The 23,662-nt window shown below is 50.3% G+C and overlaps 5 protein-coding genes across 5 annotated transcripts; 3 read left to right on the plus strand and 2 right to left on the minus strand.

Annotated features, from left to right (window-relative positions):
- Positions 1-1,103: 1,103 nt before the first annotated feature.
- On the minus strand, positions 1,104-2,550 carry BCR38DRAFT_458274 (chaperonin 10-like protein; the record flags this gene model as incomplete). Its single annotated transcript, XM_040862142.1, has 5 exons — positions 1,104-1,318; positions 1,376-2,013; positions 2,109-2,244; positions 2,316-2,445; positions 2,530-2,550. 5 exons carry the CDS (start codon positions 2,548-2,550, stop codon positions 1,104-1,106), a joined length of 1,140 nt encoding a protein of 379 aa, XP_040714681.1.
- A 2,826-nt stretch (positions 2,551-5,376) lies between these two features.
- BCR38DRAFT_435696 (uncharacterized protein) lies at positions 5,377-9,160 on the plus strand. The gene is made up of 3 exons (XM_040860398.1): positions 5,377-5,561; positions 5,677-8,030; positions 8,078-9,160. The coding sequence occupies exons 2-3, from the start codon at positions 5,781-5,783 to the stop codon at positions 8,966-8,968; spliced, it is 3,141 nt and encodes a 1,046-aa protein (XP_040714682.1). The 5' UTR covers positions 5,377-5,561; positions 5,677-5,780; the 3' UTR covers positions 8,969-9,160.
- A 2,574-nt stretch (positions 9,161-11,734) lies between these two features.
- Positions 11,735-13,624, minus strand: BCR38DRAFT_219510 (P-loop containing nucleoside triphosphate hydrolase protein). Its single transcript, XM_040854237.1, has 4 exons — positions 13,118-13,624; positions 13,045-13,054; positions 11,846-12,962; positions 11,735-11,792 (listed from the first exon to the last, which is right to left on the minus strand). The coding sequence occupies exons 1-4, from the start codon at positions 13,209-13,211 to the stop codon at positions 11,763-11,765; spliced, it is 1,251 nt and encodes a 416-aa protein (XP_040714683.1). The 5' UTR covers positions 13,212-13,624; the 3' UTR covers positions 11,735-11,762.
- A 1,760-nt stretch (positions 13,625-15,384) lies between these two features.
- Positions 15,385-16,985, plus strand: BCR38DRAFT_344875 (uncharacterized protein; the record flags this gene model as incomplete). Its single annotated transcript, XM_040856138.1, has 3 exons — positions 15,385-15,837; positions 15,895-16,764; positions 16,872-16,985. 3 exons carry the CDS (start codon positions 15,385-15,387, stop codon positions 16,983-16,985), a joined length of 1,437 nt encoding a protein of 478 aa, XP_040714684.1.
- Positions 16,986-18,956: 1,971 nt separating this feature from the next.
- On the plus strand, positions 18,957-21,834 carry BCR38DRAFT_345655 (fungal-specific transcription factor domain-containing protein; the record flags this gene model as incomplete). Its single annotated transcript, XM_040856196.1, has 4 exons — positions 18,957-19,449; positions 19,507-20,104; positions 20,160-20,517; positions 20,569-21,834. The coding sequence occupies 4 exons, from the start codon at positions 18,957-18,959 to the stop codon at positions 21,832-21,834; spliced, it is 2,715 nt and encodes a 904-aa protein (XP_040714685.1).
- Between the last annotated feature and the right edge of the window lie 1,828 nt (positions 21,835-23,662).

Consider the following 23,662-nt stretch of genomic DNA (forward strand, 5'->3'; position numbering starts at 1 on the left):
CTGAACCTGGGAGCCATATGAACCGTTCCACCCTAAGACCGAGAGGCCGAAACTAAATGCGCTCACTTGACAAATAGGGGACCAACCTCTACAATTTTCGACGTTGGCTGCTCTTGTGCATCGTTAATCGGGCAGTCAGTTCGAGTGCTCCAGTAGCATTAGCTGGTGCTATACCTACTTGCCGCCCGGCCGGCAATCGTCGCTGAGTGCCACTTGTAAGCCGCACCCGCAATCGGGTGGACGGTCGAGATCATGCGGTACCCTGTCTGTTCGACCAAAGGAGCGACGAGCGGCGAACGGTTGGGAGCATACATGCAGCCAGGGTTAGACTACATGTGTGGTACGAGTAGGTACATGCGTGGTCTGCCTTCGCGCCACATCTAGAGGACGCTCTCATGACGCTTGACCGCTGCTATTCTTGCTTGGGATACCTTTGCGAACGACTGTTGAGTGAGTAAGGATTAAAAGCTTCCAACTATTCAGCACGAAACATACTGGCGACACATGTGGCACATGAAATCGGTCTACCTAGACAACGGGCTAGATAACGGGATACAGAAATTCATTCAAACTGCACATCGACTATACTTCCTCAGAGACGACGTACACAACAGGGGAGACCCACATCAGGAATATGAACCAAGAAACAGATCATGGCGAAAGCTCCGGACCAGTCACATTTCGTACGTTCAATGTATATTCTGTCTCAAGTGTAATACATGGGGCATTGAATCCCGGTTGTTGAATGCGAATGGTATTCGTGGCCGGTCGACGCATCATAATCTGCCAACTTTACGGTTCAGGTCAATACTTCATTTCCTCATTTCCTTTGTGAGAACTCGAATGATTAGCGTCAACTTTGCGACAACTTTAGCCATGCATTGTTCAAACCATTGCCATACAAACGGTGTACTCTTTCTTTCTCAATTGTAGCAATATTCGCAGCGATGCATGACGTGCTTGGGCCAAGGTGGGTGCAATAGAATGAGCTCGCATGATCAAATTGGCCATCAGGGTACTTCGTACTTTTTTACATAACCGTACTACCACTTCCGGATGTCTTCGTCCCAGCCCAATCAGTTTCAAGATTTTGCCTTCTTTTACTATTTCATGTCCACGACGCAACGGATACAGTCTCCCGCCTTCATCTGCTCAAAGGCAGTGTTTATCTGCGCCAGGTCTTGTCGGTGAGTGATGAACTCATCCACTTTTAGCTTACCATCCAAGTAATCGCTGACGAGACCGGGCAGCTGGGATCGGCCCTTGACACCACCGAATGCGCAACCCTTCCAGACACGACCGGTCACTAATTGGAATGCTATTCAGACTGTTAACAAATAAACCGGGACTACGTTTGTGCGGATGATCAACTTACGGCGGGTAGCGATTTCTTGACCCGCGGCAGCGACACCAATGACGATGCTTTGACCCCAACCCTTGTGACAAGCCTCGAGAGCGGCGCGCATGACACCGACATTACCAGTGCAATCGAAGGTGTAATCACATCCACCGTCGGTCATCTCAATGAGCTTCTCAACAACGGTCTGGTCCTTGAGCTGGGTCGGGTTCACGAAATCAGTAGCACCAAACTTCTTGGCCCACTCCTCCTTGCTCGGGTTTACATCGACGACGATGATTTTGGCCGCCTTTTGTGCAACGGCACCTTGGACAACAGACAGACCGACACAGCCGGCACCGAACACAGCAATATTGGAACCCTCCTCTGCTGCAGCAGTAATTCTCGCCGCACCGTATCCAGTGGTGATACCGCAGCCGAGCAGGCATGTTCGGTCCATGGGAGCATCTTGCTGAATGGCGACGACGGAGATATCTGCGACGACGGTGTACTGCGAAAAGGTTGAGGTTCCCATGAAGTGAAGGAGGTCCTTACCCTTGCACTTGAATCGGGATGTGCCATCGGGCATGACACCCTTACCCTGGGTTGCTCGAATCTTGCCGCAGAGATTGGTCTTGCCCGACTTGCAGAACTTGCATTCCTTGCATTCAGGCGTGCTAGGCGAGTGGTATACATATTAGCCTGCGGGGAAACAGGGTGATTGGGACCCGACAACGGCTATGGTGCTGTCATCTCGTACGGGTGGACTTACTATAGAGCGACGACGTGGTCGCCGACCTTCACATTGGTAACACCCTCGCCGACTGACTCAACAATACCAGCTCCCTCGTGCCCAAGAACAATGGGGAAAGCACCCTCAGGATCCTTGCCAGAAAGTGTGTATGCGTCTGCAAAACTCTTCTTCAGTCACTGCTCGGACTTGGCTCGGTGTTCACGGCGTTTTGCGGGGGAGACGAACCTGTGTGGCATACTCCGGTATAGTAGATCTGAATTCGAACCTCATGAGCCTGGGGCGGTGCGACCTCGATGTCCTCAATGCTCAGCTCCTTGCCTGCCTCCCAGGCCACGGCGGCCTTGCACGTAATGGTCTATTATGAAGGTCGTGGTTAGCTATTGGATTTTGCAAACTGAAGAAGCCATGGCGGGGTAATGGTGAGGTGAGAACAACGCACTTTGCCAACGGTATCAGCCATGCTTGGAGTTTTATTTGCAAGTAGTTCAAAGAGGAGAAATGATGAGTTGATGCAAAATTGTCCAAGCCAAGTTTTCCCGAGTTGGCTGGTTTTATATGAACTGGACGAGATGCTGTCCGTCGCGTATGATTGATTACCAACTGTAAGAACCTTTGGTCTTGGCTGTAGCTATTGCGGAGTTTCAGGATGATACCCCACCCAAGGATATTTATTCCTACAGCAGATAAAACCGATGATGGTGGTGGGGCTGGCACGGCAGTCGCGACACTGATGTCACTTTCTCTGCAGTCCGACAACTAGTTGTTTATAGCTCTGGGGGAGTTTCGGTGTCTTCAAAAGGCCAATGCTTTGGGTCGTTATGACAGCTGTTTTACATACTTTCAAGTCACTACTGAAAAGTAGCGAAGCTCGCCACAGCAAAAGCCAAAACCTTGCCCAAGAACAGTACACTAACATTGCGTGTCAGAAATTCATCAGCATAGAGGGGCAAGATATTGGGCTCGAGCTGTCATCGATGGGGTTTACCCGTGCCACGCCCCACCTTTTTTGATTTCGCCGAAGCTCACCAACTAAAGTTGGTGCTGGACACCAAGTTCGCCAGGACACCAAGTACGCCAGATTTCGCAAACATCCATCATTACACTACCATTTAACCACCAAAACGACGAAATTTTCGAGCTCGCGATGGCTTCACGTCTGTACGATGCCGTTCAATACGCCCTAGAACATCCGGAAGCCCCAAAAACGAGGGTGGCAGCTGCTTTCAAAGTCAAACGCGAAACCCTCCGCGATCGCGTCAATCGCCCTACAGACACCAAACAGCACGGCGGCAACAACAAGACCTTTACCAAAGCCGAAGAAAAGGCTCTTTGCAACTACATTGATCGGCTTGATCGAATCAATCTGGCTGTTCGCCCGGAGTTTGTTACAGAAGCTGCCAATCTGATCCTTTTGAAGCGGCTTCGGGCAACGGATAGCGAAGGCCGGCCGATTGAAATCCCTACAGTCGGTACGAAATGGACCACGCGCTTTCTAAAGCGTCATGGATACTTCCATAGAACGCAAAAACAGCTTCAAGCTGAACGTCAATCTGCTGAGGACGTCGAGTCTATAACGCTCTATTACGAACGGCTTCGGACGGTTATTCTAGAAAACGGGATTGGCCCTAATGATATCTGGAATATGGATGAAACTGGGTTCCGGATCGGAGTAGGCAAGAATCAGCTAATCGTAACCAAGCGGAAACGCGCTCACTACTTCGGCTTGCCAGAAAATAGGGAATCTGCTACTATTATCGAAACTATCTCTGCTGGCGGCGCTTCTATCCCGGCATTTATCATCCTTCAAGCAACTGTTCATATGGCTCAATGGTACCAACAAAGCCTCCACCCCGAAACGAAGATATGCCCAGTCGATACTGGGTATCCAAATGATGAGGTCTGCTTAGAGTGGTTAAAGCATTTCGAATACCAATCCAGAAAGTCGCAAAAGGGCCGTCGCCGTTTATTAATTATAGATGGCCACGGTTCACATCATACGAAGCAATTCATCCAGTTCTGCGAAGATCACGATATTATCCCCTTTGGATTGCCACCTCACCTTACCCATCTTTTGCAACCGCTAGACGTAGTGGTTTTTCAACCGTACAAACACTACCACGCAAAAGCGCTAGATCTGCTGGTTCGTGATGGCGTTCAGAACATCTCCAAACTGGAGTTTTTGTCAATTATCGAAAACGTACGCAAGTCTACTTTCAAGAGAAGTACTATCGAATCGGCCTTCCGAAAAACTGGCATCTATCCATTCAATCCTACCCTAGTTTTGCAGGAGGTCTATGAACGGCAAGCCAAAACACCTACACCATCACCACCACCTCATTCTTCCTCTATCGATAATACTCCGACTACTCTACGACAAATTCACAAAGTAGCTGTACATATCGAGAACTCCCTTTCGGACCCTGAGCTTGGTCTTAGCCCCGAATTCGCCACCAAGCTAAATCGGTTTATCAAAGGGTCCCTGATCAACGCTACGGAGCTGGTCCAAGTTAAACGGGATCTTGGCCGCACCAAATACGCCGAACGAGTTGCAAAACAGCGCCGATCAATGAAGAACTATCAACTTCAATCCGGAGGAGTTTTATCTGTTTCAGAAGGCCGGGAAATGGTCAAAAAAAAGGTTGAAAGTGAAGTCGTCAAGGCACAACGGATTTTGGATAGCCATAACGAACGTATAAAAAAGACCGCCAAGAAGGCCTTTTCAGAAGCAGCCAAAAAGTCCAGGCAATGGCGAAAAGATGGCAATTTGAAGCCAGCAGAGATTGTAACTACAGGTGGTGTGGTTAAGCAGCTACGTCGATTTTAGTTAATAGCAGCTATTTTTGCGAAATCTGGCGTACTTGGTGTCCTGGCGAACTTGGTGTCCAGCACCAACTTTAGTTGGTGAGCTTCGGCGAAATCAAAAAAGGTGGGGCGTGGCACGGGTAGCGTGTCTTCGTAGCCCTTTGGTCTCACTATTTCTAAGTCCGGCCGCTTCAAGCCGGTAGAGATATAGGGTAAAGGTACCCGAGCAGCGGGACGAATCAGCACGTTGGACGCGTGATATCGAGCAATCATGGATAACAAACTCGCAAAATAACACTCAAATGGATTATCACAAGATATGGCTGAAACGAGTATTCTGGAAATAATACTGAAAGCAACTTTGAAGTCCGTAAATAAATACGGCTGCACCCGTGGGAGAAGTCAGCAGGGGTTACCGCAAGGATGACTGATGGAGGCCCGTGCGTGCAACCCCAGCTTTCTTTCACGATGCGCCAAACCGCGTTTCGAAACTTCACCGTGTATATTTCGCCGCCTTCCCAAAGACCTCATACGCCTCTCTTCGCGAGTCAATCGGGTGGCCCTTTTCTGCGAAGTTCATGGCAGCTCGGAAGTGACACGTAAGCAACGGATTCTGTATCGTCGCCCACTCTACCCACAAGCACCGGGTCAACAAAACTTCGCAAACCAGTAAGCAGCACTCTCGCAATCGCCGTCATGTCGTTCCGCTTCCCCGACACGAGCTCGCCCGCCACTCCGGATAGGAACCAGAGATCGGCAGGCTCAGCCTACTCATTCCATGTAGACCACCCTTCTACCACCCCGGCCGGTCCACCGCCCTCCTCCGCGCGTACCTTCACACCCGCTGGAGAACCCTCTCCCTCTTTTCTCCAGAGCTCCATCGGCGCCATGGGCGGCAACATCAAAAGTCCGAACTTCGGAAGACCAAGCTTGGGACCGAAACCTCGCGCTGGAAGGGCAAGCGCTGCGCCCTTGGGTAGCTCGATTCGCGGCACAATCCAGCCCCGCGAACGCTCCGGATTAAGCAAACATTCATATTCAGTTTTGGATGGTCTCGACGACAGCGATGAGGAGGACGACTTTGAGCCTCCGGCCAAACGTACTGGGACTTACGGTATCAACTATGATGATGACAGCGATGAGGATGAGGAGGACGAAAGCGACGATGCAGATGCGAATGGACAGCTAGACGATGGTGATGACGATGATGAGGCAGAGGAGGAGGCCGACGAGGAGAAAGAGCAGGAAGAGCAAGAAGAGCAAGAAGACGTTGAAGACATGGCCGAAGACGATGTCGATTATGACATAGAGGAGGATCTATTGAGGGAGATCGTCGAAGCTGACCAGAATGGTGACAATCTGGGCAGTGACGATATGGACCTGATGATGTCAGCACCAGGAGTGACTGAACAAATGCGAAGGGAAGCCGATGACATTTTTCGCGCGTCGTCGATGCGCTCTATGTTTGGCCAGCGAAAGGAGTACAAATATGCATCTGTCGCCAAGGATCTCTACAGTCAGCTGAGATACGCAGAAATCTCCGAGCCCGAAACCGTCATCATCCCCACAGAGGAAATTGTCCATCGTCTTTACGATGATGGTGTTGGTGCCGAAGATGACGAGGAAAGACTGGACGATACTCTAGCGATTGCCGCTGATCGCCTCGTCACCTCTGTATGGAAGCCGTACTCGGATTCTCTACCCAAGGGTAACAGAGAGCATGAGGCAAAGGTTGGGCCTGGTCCGAATGCTCCTTTGTTTGAGAAGGCTTCGTGGATAGCTACTCTGGCTTTCCGGATACACCACACTCTACCTCTAAAGGATCAGTTTGGCGGCTCTCGAACGGTCCCGTTGCCCCTAGTCCTCTTCAAATGGCAAGAGGACTACCATGATCCCAGTAGTGCCCAGATCGCCGGCATTCGATATCACCGTCCGTGTCCTGCGGCCCACTCATTGTTCTGGCAAGGTGTATACACATCGGTCATTCGCGGCAACATTCACAGCGCTGTGGCCTTGCTACGAAGAGCAGAGTGGGACAAGGTGAAGAAAGGGCCCCGTGGCGAGCTTGCGTACAGTGGAAGCGCTTTGGTCAATATCAATCGCGTAGTTGAGGATATTTGCCAAGTCATGGATCACTGCCCGGGCATCAACGATACCAACTGGGATATTCGCAGCAGTGACTGGACCCTGTTTCGACTGAAGGCAAAGGCGGCCAAGGAGGGTCTCATCAACTTCGCTGAGGGCAAGGACCGTCCTCACCGGCCATCCAATCGCTTCAACGACTCGGAACTTGGCAATTCTCAGCACTCTCTCACTGGGCTTGCACGGAAGGCCGAAAGCCGGCTACCCTGGGACGTATACGAGTCTCTTCAATCACTTTACTCGATCCTGATCGGCGAAGCTGAAGCCATTACCGCCGCTGCACAAGACTGGTGTGAAGCAACGATCGGATTATTGGGGTGGTGGGATGATGGTCACAATAGCCGCAACCCTGGTCTGTCACGGTCACAATCTGTTGGCCATCAATCATCAGGAGATTACGACTGGCTCGACCGGCTCGCCTTGTCTTTCCACGAGACTACGGAGTCCGACTTCCACTTCAACTCTATGGACCCGGTCGAGGTGTGTATCGCATGCATATTCGAAAGCAATGTCGAAAGTGTCATTGGGTTCTTAAGAGCATGGTCTCTCCCAGTGGCGTCGACCTTTGCCGAGATTGCATCTCTTGGCCGATGGCTACCTCCCCCTGAACCCCCAAATCTTATTTCCATGGAAAGCCTCGACGTAGAGGACTTGGAACTCTTGGGCATGAATCAGAGCAAGGGATCTGACGATAAAGACGGCATCAAAGACACAACTTTGATGCAGTATGCGCGAGCTCTAAACAACATCGAGCAGCTTTCAGGCACAGCTTCCAGGAAGGGCGGAGTCGTGGCTAGAATCACCCGAGATGGCTGGGAGATGGCCGTTCAGGTTGTTGGGCGAATGGATTCGCCCGAGCGCTCGGAGGAGATGGTCAATGAGTTGTTGCTCCACATTCTCGACAAAATTCAACCCGATAGCCACGCAACTGTGGACAAGATCTGGGCCTTGTTGAATCATCTTGGGATGATCAACTTAGCCGAGGACACAGCTGAGGTACGTTCTTACCTAGATCTGCCAGAAGCAGCAACTGACAATTATAGAAATTTGGCGACATCTTGAAGGAAAACACGTATCGCTTTGGTGAAATGTTGTGGTATTACGCCTTGGCTCATCGCCCAGGAAAGGTTCGAGATGTGCTTAACGGGCTCATGTCTTTCTCTCTGGCCGAGTCAACCATATATCCACCAGAAGGCGAGATGGACGACCAACTCAAGAAGTTACTGCGCGAACGAAGTGCAACCCTGGAGCAATTTGCAAAGCAAGACTACGAAGCAGCCGAACTTCTCGGCAAGATGCTTAGTGGCTACTTTACACTGCGAAAGTTCTACGAACTACGCGACGGAGACTGCAAAATTAACCCCCGGTCGATCACACGCCGTCAACAAGCTGCGACGGCTTTGACCTTTGTCATTGCGAGTGCCGATGAGAACATTAGAGGTGGTCTATACGATGACTCTTGTGACGCTGTTGTCAGCGAGGACTTCATTCTCGCGTTGCTCGGTGAAGCAACTGTCTTCATCAACCAGTCTCCGACTATCATCTCCTTGGAGCAGATCGACATCCTGCTAAAAGCAATTGAGGACATTCAGACAGTAGGCTCGAGAGTTTACGAGGCAGCAGATGCATTCTTCAAGATTGTTCTGTCCTCAGGACATGGCAAGGGCTCAACTCCCGCGGATCTCATGAAGAGATCGACGTCGTCACTTGGCGGCAGCTTCATGATGACGGGTAGCTCCATGATGGCGTCACAGCTGCACAAGTCCATCAGGGAGAGCGGCGTGCTAAAGGGCCCCATCTGGAGGACATGGGATTGGAGGAAGAACGTGTTGGCTACGAGCAGCTCCGGCGAGGTGCTCAAGAAGCTCCGACTTGGCCTGACGAAAGACTTGGCTGATTTGTGGCTGGAGCAGGCGGATAGCGTAATTTTGTAAGGGCACCGGCTTAATTGCACATACAAGACAGGTGAATATTAAGTAGACAAGTGAGTGGCAAGGGCATTGGTCGGCGTTGAGGATGATTGATAAAAATGTACGGGTTTCTGTAATACCATTGACACAGCAGAGGAAGCAAAACAGATAGACAAATCATAATCCTAAGGGGCAATGACATATCTTGCATATCACCTTATGTATACAACCCAGACTCTATTTGTGTCGAATCAAGCGAACTACATACTAAGCTCACGCACCCACTACAACCGTCTCTCTGCAGCCACTGACATCTCAAATTACACGAGCTACCCGCTTTCCTTCTTCATAGCCTCATCCCAGGTCTCATTTTTACCTCGTCGGTACTCCTTGCTGCTCTCCACGTCTGCCTCGCTGAAGTTGCCGTATAGGTGCGCACACCCTTCGCCGCCCCACTTGGCGACGGCGGCGAAGGTGAAGCGGAGCTTGAGGACCCAGAGGGAGGTGGTACCATTAAAGACGAGGTTGGACGTTGTTGGGGTCTGGGATATGGGTCAATGGATCTGTTCTTCAATGCGGAATATTGACTTTGAGCAAGGCGGCTGGTAAGCTAAGGGCCTTTCATATGGGGCGGAGTTGGGTGGTGCCCTACCGATTCGGGGACCTCGGCTTGATGGCTAGTAGACTCAGGGGCAAGGAAAGTAGACGAAAAGGGGGACGTAAGAGAGACAAGGGGGCAGGGGGTATATCTGTTTTGCCGTGCTTAGATGAACCAATCCGTCCTGCTTGTCCAAATCAGATAGTGAGTATTGCTCCAGCGATGGAGGCGCAGTTGGGACGATCTTGTAGACATGTTGGCAAAGGTGAAGGAGCCATGGTGTCGAAAGTCAAAATTTGACTTGTCTCTGGTTTGTCCGTTTGCGAATGCCTGTGGATTGCTGTGTTATAGTTTGGTAGCTCTTGCCGCTGAGAGTTACGGTCGGTTGGGTGGAGTGTGTCCTTTTTGGTATTGTCAGCTTGTGATACGAGGGTATCCGAAACAGACAGTCTGCCCCTATTCATGTCTTTGGTCACGTACTTTCGAGAACTTGCTACGATACACAAATTAACGAGACTTTGTTTCGTTGTGATTGTCAATTTTAACTATCCTGGACACAAATTGGTGTGTATAAGCTCCGAAGACGTAAAGCCCTACTGCCTTTGATGAATCTGATAACCACATCAGCGGCAACCACGAAGCCTGTGTCAAGGAAGAAAAGCCCGATGAAATCTATGTCAGGCCTGTCAAACCTTCTCAAATACGCCGAATGCGGCGATCATGTCGCGGAATACAGATCAGAAATCAGCAAAGCAATGGCCAGACTCGAATCTGACCTCAATAACAATAACATGCCCAAAGTCGGCGATTGTGAGGAGGACAGGAACGTCGCCCGTAAGGAATGCGTAATCGAGCTAAATACCTCACAGCCTTCATCACCCTTGCCGACGGGACAGGACCCCTATGGATATATAGACTCCAGGTGTGGAAGATATTGGACAGAAACTTCAGAGAAACCGGGAACTTTAAGGTCAGCCCAAGGACGAAATTGAAGGCCATGAGATACGATCTGGCGGTACAGGTTGTTTAATTTGTATGAGGAAGCTATACTGGAGTGGGGGTTGTGACCGGATGTACCGCTAGAGGTGAGAGCAGCTCAGGGGCAGAAGCTAGGAGGGTGGAGAAGTTGGGGGACGTTTGCTTCTTTTCCCTTTTTCCCGTGGACTAATCCAGGTCTCCGCTGTCTGCTAGATGGCAGACTAGGGATTCTATTCCCAGCTCCCTCTTTTGTATTCTTTGTTTGTTCCGCCACTTGTTCTCGTCCATTTCACGCCGCTCCGAGCTTTTCAACTGGAATTCTTGATTTTCGCATTGCTCTTTTTACTTATTTATACTCGTCATTCATTGTCTTCGGGGTTTGAAATGGAGTTTCCTGTTTGTCATCTCATATATGTCATTTCTGGGTCCTCAAATTGTCGACTGCGGTTACCCCTGTCTTCTCCCAAATCTGAGTGTTATGGCGATAAACCTCCTGGAATGTCACGGCGCCCTTACCCACTAATACAGCACCTGAGTGATCCACTACGGTTAGGGAGCATTAGCATGGCACTCTCCGACTCAATCTTTCCCAGTCTGGGCCTCGTTCCGCAATAGTGGTATACACGCTAACCCCCGCTATTCTATTCAACGTATTCAGAAGTCAAAAGACAGCCTGGCACGCATCCGCGTGGATATATGTCCGTACAAGCCGAATACCGTGGCGATAGTATGCTCGGCGTGGTTGGTGTCTGAATGGCAACCGTATGACAGGTCACCGAACTCAACGACACACATAGGAGACATTGGCAACAGACAACAATCTGATGAGAAATATACAGGAATCGAAGCCTTGTGGTGCTTCAGAACAAGTCGTCGGCGCAGCCGCGGTGGCAGGTGGCCGGCCTTGTCATACGCAGGGCATGATGCACGAGGAGGCGATTCATGCGTCTTTGCCGGGCTACTTACGGCCGGAGGAGCATAGCTTGCAATTGGACTATATTGATAAGTATCCTTACGCGCTCAAATACAAGCGCACCAGAAAGTTCGAGAACGACCCGGCTAGGGTACTGCAGATGATGAGGATTTTTTATATCAGGTGGCAAAGGGAGCCCCATATGCTGCTCAAGGCGCCTGCCGAGAACTTGGTCGCAGTGAGAGTTGACTCGCAGGAATTCTACTTGGTGTAACGAGAGCCTGTGGTGATCTGGATCCACGGACTCTAGGAATCAAGTTTTTTTTTGTCTAAGCTCGACCAATCTTGAACGACAAAATCTGAAATAAGTCAGTGTGAGTTTTCAAAATAAGCCTTTCTGAATGGGACTTACATCGTGCTTGCCGACCGAAATAATGTCGTCTTCGGAGACTCGAGTACCACCAACCCCTTCCACATAGGCCAGTGGTGCATCGCCAAAGACTTTTCTTGCTGCATCGCGCACCGTAGTGTTTTTCTTGACCAACACACAATCTCTAAAAACAGCTTTGGTGTCCGACCCGGAGTTGAATGTGGCAGTACTTCGTACAGGGAATACCGGGACAAGACCAAGAATCTCGGCGGCTTTTGAAAGAACTTGAACAACACCCGTGGAGTTGTATCGGTACAGGATCATGTCCTTGTACTCTTCAATGGTCTCCTTGTTCTTCTCATCCAGTTCCTTCAGGCCCCCGCCATCAGGATCGCCGTCGTCTATGAGGTCCTGTCTCGTCCACACGGAGTCGCCTCCTTCTGTGTACTGTACGTAACCCTGCTTCGCCATCTTTCGTAGGAACAGCTCGGCCTTGGCTGAACACGGAACCACGGGGCTGTTCTTGTATAGCCGGGTGATCTTCATCAAATTCGTATACGCGTCAGCGTCGTCAATCTTGTTCAGCGCAATGACGGTCGGGAACTTTTCGTCGGTGAAGGCGCCCACGACCCGGTCTACCGTCTCCTCGCTCCAGTGTTCTAAGCCTTCCTTCAGGGCCAACTTATCCAGTGTCCGGGCCACCACACTCGCTGTACTTCCGTATCCCGAGAATTGCCCCTGCAACGTCTCGACGGCTGTCGCTTTAATTGCCATGTGTCGTCGCCTTATCGACCCCCACTTTTGCCACAGATTGCCCTTGATCCAGGCCACGATCTCGCCGCGCAGCCATGCTATGTCCTGTGAAGGGTCGTAGCCTCGTGTGTTCTCGCCCTCAGCGTTTGTCTTCCCGCTCGCGTCCACGACGTGGACGAGCGCGTCGGCGTGTCGTAGATCATCCAAGAACTTATTTCCCAGACCTTTGCCCTCGTGGGCGCCAGGGACGAGACCGGCAACGTCCAGGAGCTCTATCGGCACTGAACGTTTGCCGTCCACACATGCGCCGTAGTTCGGTTTGCATTTATCCTGCAGGTTGAAGCGGGCGCAGGCGCAATCGATCTGGAGATAGCCGATGGCGCGCTGGGGATCGATAGTGGTAAAGCTGTAGAGATACAGTCAGCACCTTCAAATATATGACTATGCACGACTTGAGGAACCATGTTAGGATCGGGGAGCCAGCGTACGGGAAATTGCCTATATCGCATCATATCAGTGGCGTGGTTCGAGCATCGCGGGGTTCGAAAGATTGCAACCTACCAACTTTTGACGACGCGTCGGTTAAAGAGTTCAAGGTTGTGGATTTTCCAGCCGAGGGCTTCCCAACTAATCCTACGAGCGGATCTCTCGGCATCGTTTTTGTTTAATGTGCACGTCTGTTTCACGATATTGGGTTGAGTTGCAGGTTGTTTCCGGGCATCAGCACGGCGCATTCCAAGCAAAGTTTCCAGCCTAGAAAATAAGATTTGGGCAGGGACCCGCTAAAGACGTACGATCGACAATCTCCAGGTTGGCCTGACAAGGGACTTGATTTATGAATTGTGATTCAGTGTCCCTTTTGCCAGTAAGTTACTGCACTCTCCATTTATAACGAAATTGTAATTCACATGGCCGAAGCAATTCATAGAGGCTAGAGATTTTGTAAACGAGTGTAAGAGAGGTGGCTGGCACATCGGTATCAATTTTCTATTCTTATCTCGTCATCATAATTATCCTCCGATTACGTAGTCGGATACGTCGCTCTTAATCTATAATTGTCTATTGAGGTTAGCTATAGTAAGTACTAACCCTTATAGTGAATATTACTTAGTATCGTTCAAAGTCTTCTGGTTTTTAACTATCTAATAATATAATAAGAACTACTAGCTATTAACTCGTCCGGTACTTAAGGTAAACCGTTTCCCACACAGAACCCGTTGGATATGCCCCGGCTCATCCTGTCGGCAGATCAGCCAGATTGTCACGATGTGTATATGGACTGGTATGTGGCCTCTGCGATGCCTTTTGTTAAAGGCCCCAAAGAAGATTCCCTACGAGTCCAGACCCACAACCAAATCCTGAATGCCCTCACTTCTCGACATCCAGAAAGCGTCAGTACTGGAGGACGAATATACAAAGAATGTTGGGGAGCTCTATTACACTAGTAGTTCTTCTTTTCTCCTCATAGATTGATTTTACTTGTAGAATTGGCTGGGCTATTTGCAACGACATTATTCTTGACCCTGATACAGCTTCGTCTCGACACTTCCTAATACCTTTTCTAATACGTATTATCGCAAGAGGCACGATCATATGTCTACAAGTACCTGTTTAGGCTTTCTATGTTGAATAACGCCCGTCTTGTACCTCACCACTGACGAGTATTGTTGCTAATTTTGGACGATGCAGATATGGGCGGCCCAGGCCAAGTACCACGACTAGCGGCGGAAGCTAATAGAGCTTGGCCCGGAAAATATCATTAGACTATCCCCGAAAACCTTTGGGTTTAAGGAAATACCAAGGAAAGTCGCCTAAGGTTTGTTAGAGTAAAAGTTTCAAGAAAGAGTTAGTAGTTAGACTACCAAGTCTACTTACCGGCGAATACGCTCCTGTACACGAAATGTTCCTAGTGTCGTTACTAGAGCTATAGTATATTCGTAAAGGAGCCACTGAGTAAATACCGCTCCTGGAGCTAGTAGAGCACTAGGAAGAGTAGGTAGTCGAAGAGATTCTAAGGTATAGGACTGATCAAGGCTTCCTAGAGTACTTAATTAATTAAGTAGAAATCCCCAGAACACTTCAGAATGCTGCTAAATTCGGGTGTTCGTCACTGTCACGACCTGGGTTGCATCGCATTGGTATAGACCTCGATTAGGTGCTATCGACGAAGATTCTACTCTAAGGAGCGAAGGAAAGAAGATGACAACTTAGGTTTGAGGGAGCGCGACTAAGTCATCCACGCTTGGCGGGGCTCCTACAAGGGTTATGATTGGCTTCCCATCTGACACTGCCACGGCAGGTGTTCCAGCTGTAAGTCACCTGGTTGTAGTGAGTCTGCGAGGGTTGACCTTCACAGTCACGTAATCACACCAGCGCACACGGAAACCTGCTATCTTAAGTAAGTTACTGAAGATCCTACAAAATGAGATTGTAAATTAGTAACTTAGCATGTTCCAATTTCCGCGCTCACCTGTTAAATACTGGAAGAGGTGTGGTCGAGCCTGAAAACCAAGATATAAGTGAAGGCAGTTCCTAGGCATCAATACAAATACATATATATATCCCTGGAGTGTCTAGGCACTGCCATTATCGATAACGTTCATTTTATCTGTATGAGTTTTGATTGGCCACATTCTCAGCTTTGCTGATGTGGTGCCGAGTGGACCTTGACATTAAGGTTGGGGCAGGGACCTGAGATTTCCAAGGATGAAGGTATTAGACGACGAGGAATACGTTGTTCTACTAAGCAGTCAGGCAACACCACTTGACATCATACTCCCTACAGAACACCATTCATAGTTCCTGATCCCATTCATTTACATCAGACGATGCGACGCGGCGAATTCCCAATCGCATCTCTACCTGTGTGGTGCTCTCTCAATGATGTCACCTTTTTCGACGTGAAGGTTGGCGACATCGAGGGGAAGGGATATGGTCTGGTTGCAGAGCGAGACTTGGTCAATGAAGAGGATAATTCTGAATCCCCGTTACTCCTGACCATTCCGAAGGACCTTGTTCTCTCTGCTGAGGCCGTCGAGGAGTACGCCAAGGAGGACAAGAACTTTCGGCAACTGCTCGAGGCTGCAGGACACCGATCACATCGAGGAGATGTTCTGCTATTCTTAATGGTGCAGCTTATTCTCTCCTCGCCAGATAACCCTGGCGCCAAAAACATTGTCACTCCTTGGACGCAGTACTTCAGTCTTCTGCCAGCAAAGGTGCCAATCCCTACTATGTGGACCGACGCTGAGCTCTCACACTTGCGTGGCTCTTCTCTGGAGGTAACCCCTCCATACCCCCCGAAATATCAGGTCACAGTACCGCTAACATGGAATAAGTCTGCTGTTGCTGCAAAGCTTTCAGTTTTAACTAAAGAGTTTAACGATGTGCGCGCCAGATCAAGTGATCTTTTGTACTGGAATGACCTTCTGTGGGCGGACGAAGTTTTCACGGTCCACGACTGGGTCTTACTCGACGCATTATATCGGTCACGCTCACTCGGGTTACCAAAGTCGGGAGAATCGATGGTCCCGTGTTTGGATCTTGTAAACCATTCCCGGCAATCGTCTGCTTACTTTGAGGAGAGCAGTAATGAAGAGGTTACGCTTTTGCTGCGTGAAGGCTGTGCTGTTTCATCCGGCCAGGAAATTACCATTGACTACGGGCAAGGGAAATCGGCAGCCGAAATGTTATTTAGTTACGGCTTCATCGACTCGGACGCAACCGCCAAGAGCCTGGTCCTTCCCGTAGAACCCACAGAAGATGATCCCTTAGCGAAGGCTAAGCTTCATGTGTTCGGCACCCCTCCAACTCTGCAAATCCACGACTCCGAGGATGGCGTCCCGCAATGGACAGCCCCATTCATCTACCTTGTTTGTTTGAACGAAGAGGACGGACTCAATTTTGCGTTACTGCAAGAAAATGATGGATCTCGGCACTTGAGGCTTCACTGGCAGGAAGAAGATGTGACTGATAGGGCGCATGAGCTTACGGCCCTTATCGACGGCCACGAATTGCGCCAGATATTCGAGCTTCGCGCAGTCACTCTCATACAGGAGCGAGTCGAGCAACAAATCAAAAGCCTGCGAGACTCGCATAGCAATGCCATGCCGGGGATAGTGCGTGCTGAGATTTTGCAGACTGCATTGCATTTGAGAAATCTAGAAGCAGACCTTCTGGAAAGGGCGGCACGAGCCTTAGAGGACCAGGTAAGTTGATAACCCGAATCCATGACGCTACCGAAGCCACGTCACGGTACTGCCATCTTTTTGTTGCTTGAACACAATCCACGTCTAATAGTGACTGACCCTTGCAGAAAACCCGACTGCTTGCAGATAATAGCGTAATCGCGTATCTCGGCTTTGTGGAAGAGCCTAGAACTGACGAGGCCGGCGCCGCATTGTCCAATGATGAGGAAGATTTTAGCTGAAGGCATCTCACGCCTGAAAAGTTACGTACTTTTGATAGGAGTGTATGCTGCTGTCCCGGGATGCTAGAATCCTTCCGAAGGACAACGGAACAAGCCGCTCATGGATAGCTCTACTTGCATCGGAAATGCAGACAAACGAATACAGAACGAACATCTGGTAACGACCCCGGGGGAAACATCCCCGTTTTTTGCCCCAGCTGAAGAGAGATCAACCAAGCGACAGTGATGGTGCGTGTTGCTGTGCTGCATGACCGACTAATTCATCACGGAGTATTTCCCACATATGATTGATCACGGCTGCTCAGTGATGATCTAGCACGATCTATATTTGCTAAAGGATCGAATTGTTGGGGTTGGCACACCTCGTTCGTCCTGTCTAGCCAGTGTTGATGGGGTGGTCTGGCCATGCTTGGCCCCATGCAGGAAACCACACTCTCGGTAGTTTGGCGACCTTAATCTTCCAATCATTAGAATAGGATCTTTATGACTATCCTTGACTATCCTGGCGCCACGAGGCTGCATCCCCATTTATCCATTCGGAAGGAGGACCTTTCGACTCTGGGGTATAGATGAAACTTAACTTCTCTTTCACAACGCCCACTGAACAGCCACTTGAAAGATGGGAAAGCTTACAATTAAGACCCATCTTTGGATATGGCCAACTGACTTGACTTGTTTATTAACTTCGGGTCGAGGTGAGTTTGTGTGGCTTCTTTGTAGCCGACAATGGCCTCGGACGCACACTGCCGTGTAAATGAATGGTTTCAAAATGAGGTCGCAATGAAATCTAAGCAACACATTCCTTACGGCAATTTGGACGACTTGAGAAGCGTGTATGCAGAGGATCTACAGCCCGGGATTGCATTGCTCATTACGTTGTATGGCATGCGCCTCGAACTACTAATCGAGGAAGCAAATACACGTACCAACAAGCACATGGTAGACTTGTGGAATAGAACAATCGATGCTTCCAGCCAAGAGTTCCACCACCTCAATGAATGGAGTCTTGTGCGACAACCACCGTCATTGGCAGCTGTCGTGCACATCTGTCAAAAAGTGTCGTGACCACTTTGCATTCCAAACTGTGCGACTTCTGGAAGCCCGCATCAAGCCCGAGTCATGCCAGGGTTCTCAATGCGAGCTAGTATGCCACATGAGTATGGAGTAGTCCCCAACAACGTAGTTGCGCCTCCCTAGTTGGTCTCCACAAGCCCCCCCTCGATTTGGTAGCAAGTGGCCGATTCATTATCGTGAGAACTTGGGGGACGAGAGTCCAGCATCAGTTGGGGCCAGTCACAGTCACGTATATGCTAAGCTATGGCTTTGCACCACACCACTCGAGGAGGCGCCATTCCTAAACCATGATAGTAACCCCATGGAGTTTCCGAATTCCGGAGCACAACGGTCGTGAGATCAACACCCTGATCCTTGTCCACCCCAGATTTCCAACGGGGCCCTTCATTGGCATAGTCACCGGACCCCGGCCGCAGAGATTGGAATAATGTGCGTGTGGACACTCTACCTAGCCGCCATTCTTCCATCTCTTATTCCTCAGCTTCTCCACAAATCCCACCCCTCTGCGCATCTCTCACATTTGTCTCACTTCACATTCTCATACACCCCATATCCAGGACTCCCTCGGGTGACCGTTCTCATACTTCTTTCCCAGGACTAAACGCTACTACGCAGATCCGGATCGAAGAGATCATCGCATTCGCATCATCTTGCCAGCCACAAACTCAGGCCCATTTTCCTTCGTAACGGCGTGCGCAACACTGTGCAACCTGCATGAGAGGACGCTACCATCGCCAGTGAAGCGGCGCTACGCAACACCCACTGCTGACCAGACCCGCTGCGCCCGGCGTCAATGGACCGCGGCCTCCCTACATGATCCCTACAGGATTGTGAAGTGATAGAGACTGCTGCAGCGGCTTGGAAAATACTTGAAAGTGCTGGATAATTGTCGTCAAGATGCCGGGAATTCTGCCAATGAAAGTGATCAAGGTGGGCACCAGCTCGCAAAGTCGCATCGCTCAAGCCTGCGACAGGTGCCGTTCGAAGAAGATAAGGTGCGACGGCATTCGCCCGTGCTGTTCGCAATGTGCCAACGTCGGCTTCGAATGCCGCACAAGCGACAAACTCAGCCGTCGCGCGTTCCCTCGAGGATACACGGAATCGCTCGAGGAGAGGGTGAGGGTGCTCGAGCTTGAGGTCAGGGAACTGAAGGATCTCCTAGACGAGAAGGACGAGAAGATCGACATGTTGTCCAAAATGCACGGCCAGAGCCGTCACCGTCGACCCTCCGTCAGCTCCCCAGGCAGCACGTCGTCGGGAGAAGTGAGTAGGGAAGTGGTGCAGCCGGTCAAGGAGGACACATTTCGGGTTCAAGCGTCGCCACTCCTACTCGGCGTTGAGAACTCTGATTCGTACTTCATGGGCCCGTCTAGTGGTCGCTCTTTTATCGGTAGGTCTCCTCCACGAGACTGCCATTGCCATTGACTAACACTATTTGTGTGTAAAGAGGTATTCAAGCGCAAGATTCAGGAGATGGGAAGGTCGTGCTCAGACTTCAATCCTGAGGCTTTCCTTCACATCCAAGGCTGCCAGCCCTTGGTGGAGAATCCGCCATCGTTATCAATGAAGATACCGCCACGGCTGTTCACCGACCGTTGTGTCAACGTCTATTTTCAGGAGATCGCGCCACTCTTCCCAGTCATCCACAAGCCTACCTTCCTTCGATTGTATGAAGAGTTCGTCGCCGATGCCGACAAGATCAAGAGCAACCACAAGAATGCTCAGCTCTACCTCGTCTTCGGCATCGCTGCGGTTTCGAGCGAACTTCCCGACACCGAGCAGATCGCTGCCTGCGAAGTCCAATGGCAAAAAGCACTTGATGCGATTCTGATGGAAAACACCATGAACACCTTGCAGAGCCTAGTCCTCGCCCTGATCTACTGCAGTATCAGGGCCGACTACAAACGGTTGTTGCACTACAAGAGCGTTGCCGTCGGGCTCTCTCACCGTCTCGGCTTGCACCAAAGCCAGAAGCGTTTCTCCTTCGGCGCACTCACCATCGAGACGCGAAAGAAGGTGTTCTGGACCCTCTACACCCTTGATTGGTATGCTATGTCTTGCCGCTGTCTACATTTAGCGTTGCGCCACTAACTTCTACAGCTTCTCTGCTGCCGTCCTGGGACTTCCTAAAGCATTAAAGGAGGAGGACATCCACGCCGAATATCCCTCTGACTGCGACGATGAGTATGTCACAGAAAAGGGCTTCCAACCCACTCTGCCTGGCGAGTACACGAAACTGTCGAGTGCCCTGGCATTGTTCAGGGCATCTCGCATCCTTGCCAAAGTGCTAGAGAAGAATTACCCAGCAGCCACTTCGCATGATTTGTCCCTGCAACAAATTTCGGCGTTAGATACGGAACTGTCTGACTGGTGCGATACGTTATCAACTCATCTCAAGCTCACTTTTGCCCAAGACAAGCCATCGACCGATGTCACGGGCAGTAGGTCACCATTACTAGTAAGCGCTTCCGTCCTGCACGGTTCATGTTGTTCTATCTGACCACCACAGGCACTCGCATTCTACTACATTCGCACTCTGATTCACCGTCCGGCGGTTGGCTCCAGCCTAGGGCCCAAGGCTGCATCGTCTCTTCTGACTATCGGCGAGTCAAGCAAGCACATCATTCAGATCATCCAGCTTCTGGAAGAAAGAGGCATGTCCTTCGCCTTCTGCCTGAACAAGACCGACGTAATCGCGCTATGCGGCATGACTCTACTGTACCAGACCCTGGATCTCAAACATGACGGCAAGCTGATGAAGGACGCTGAGCGGCTTGTCAACGGGTCACTGAAGCTCCTTCAGAAAGCGAAGGCACCGGGAACCTTCGAGCTGAAGCGAGTTGCCTCGACGCTGATCTCTGTCGACGCACCATCTCCACGGGCTGCACCGGCTCGCAAGGCAAGCCCTGAGACCAACATGGCTGCGCCACCGTCAAGAGCGTCACCGCCGCGAGCATCCATACCCCCGAAGAAGTCAGCATACAGCATTGGCCGGCATGCAAGTGCGAGCGTGAGCGAGACGGATTTGTTGTCGCAGCAGGAGAAGCTTCGTCGCATGACCACGCCGACCATCTCTAACGGCCGTCCTGAGTTATACCGCTCGCAGTCGCGCGCCTCCCTGGAAAATGGCACTCAGGATCAGTCCATGCCTCGTCGTGACCATCGCTTTTCCATATCTCAAATCCAGCAAAGCATGATGCGTATGTCTCCGGGACAGAATGCGAAGCCGAACCTCGACTACTTGTCACTGAATAACACGCCAGCTGCCTCGCAACCAACATCGCCAGTTCAGAAACGTATGCCAACAGCCCAGGTCACCACGCAACCTCCGCAAGTTCAAACACCGCTGTACCCGACGAACCCACCGGCGAAGCATGGGGGATCTGGCAGTGGTATTTCCGCGTCTGAGTGGGAGGCCCTACTGGGCGCCATGGACGGGGGCCAAATCAACGTATACGATGCGATTTACGGCGGCCCAGCCATATCACTCAACGAGACACCGACTCCTACGAATACGAGTTACGGAGAGTGGTCGCCCGACTCGTGGGATCTGGCCAGCTTCAACATCGGAGATTTGGCGTCTAATCCAGCTGCGCCGCAAAGTGTATTTAGTCTGAGCGACGACAGCCTCAGCTCGGGAGATGATTTGACCACGAATGATCTGTTCCTGAGCATGGGGAACGAGGACTTCCATAGCGGTGGGTTGCAACAGTCCAGGCCTGCAAATGATGGTGGGCTGATTATAGACGGTCTGGATTTGAATTTGGGGTTGTGATTGTACGGCGGTGTAGCATGGTTGCTTTGGAGGTGGGACTTGACTACGAACTCATTTGGTTGAATTATTGGGTATGATTTACAATATTGGTTCTTTACTGCAATATATATAGCGCCGGTTGGACAAAGGCTTCTGAATTTTTGGGGTGCTCTACCGAGACGGATAGGCCGGAAAGCAAGGGCGTTGCATTCAGCGTCGTCATTTGGCACTGGTTGGCTTTCATATAGCCGCCGTGCAGATTATTCGTTTATACTGATATGTATCTTATTTCAATGGGGACTATAGTGGGTCTGGATAAGTACTCTAACTACCTTGAAGCCCTTCTACAACGCACCCACACGTGCAACATGTTCCCACCAAAGTAAGATGAATTCAAACCTTTATAAGATGATAGCTATTCAACCGATAAGGCTGAAATGGAGTATATAGTAAATGGATAGAAAATCCTATAGCAAGAGAATCATAGTATGATTATTTATAATCATGTGTATATAAGAGTCTACACGTAGCCCTAGTAGTTATAAGTTATCATTTTATTCAGGTATAACGTTTGTAAATAAAAGTACGTCATAGACAGGTGCTAAGCGGTTAGGTTCGCCGTTTAGGATATTTGTATTGTAGCCGTAAAAACACTCGAGTATGTCATCTAAGCAAAAGTTGTAAAAGACGAGTTCACACATAAGATGACGTACCCGTTTTAGTCACTTTCCCTACATCTGTACGTAGTGCGGGAGCTGGCGGGTCGACCCATTGGTAAGCCGAACAAATTGATCGTTATAGGGTATCCCATCCGCCAAACTGGTAAAGATCAGACGAGACTACGAAATCCGAAACGCTACACCTGACCAGTCATCAAACCGCCAGTTTCGGGTTCGAAGAGATCGTCATGGGTGAAATGGCATGGTTCTCATATGGTTATGACTCAAAACTCATTGGTTCAAATGCACGATTGCTTCCCGAATATCCGATTCTTCTCCGGCCGTGGACCGACCTAACAAAATTATAGAAACTGAGGCGACGATGAGATAAGGCACGGGGATGATGTCCAACGCATCTGATTGTCAACGCTCATTTTTCTCGTTCGATAAGATCATGAACTTCCCACCGGGTGTCTGACTTTCTGACGGATTGACTACGGTATTTGTAATGCTCCGAGGTCCTCGGCAGTGAGCTAGCTGCACACCATAGTACAGTTCCTAACTGGATGTGACACGACGGCAGAAAAACATGGGTGATGGTCACAGCATGCGGCTTGAGTGAAACTCTCTAGGCATTAAAACAATTGTGGAGGGGTACTCTTCCGTCGCCGTACCTGAGTACAGTCGATTGGGGGGTTCGAATGTAAATATACTACATCTTGTTCGTGTGCTTGAGTAGCTATGAATGCCCATTTATCCAAGCCTGAGACGTTGGACCTCTCACTCTGGATTGACTGTTTTCTGCTTCCTTTCCCTTTTGAAGCAACGTCCAGCCATCTGGAACGACCCCGGGATCCGTGGTGGCTTCCACATGTGGAAATGCGCCGTATGGTGTCGCGGAAGCACTGGAATCCCCGCGTGTGTTCCCCGTGGGCAGCATCCCCTGCACACGTCAGACTTCTGATGCAGCTGTCACGAATCCCCAGTCGCCATTGGTATTTTCAGAACATGTGGGGTCACATTAGCTGTGTGCGGCTTTCTATTCCACCCGAATGCCGCCCCATTTGTGTGCAAAACAGTTTGGGCAAACCGGACTTTAGGTTATCCTCAGGCCTCCCCCACCCACGGATACGGGATTGCACACTTTGGATACCTTTATTCGTAGTGCGTAGTGCACACAGCACTACGTC

This window comes from Pseudomassariella vexata (assembly GCF_002105095.1).
Source record: "Pseudomassariella vexata strain CBS 129021 chromosome Unknown BCR38scaffold_8, whole genome shotgun sequence".
In the NCBI taxonomy this organism is placed as follows: domain Eukaryota; kingdom Fungi; phylum Ascomycota; class Sordariomycetes; order Amphisphaeriales; family Pseudomassariaceae; genus Pseudomassariella; species Pseudomassariella vexata.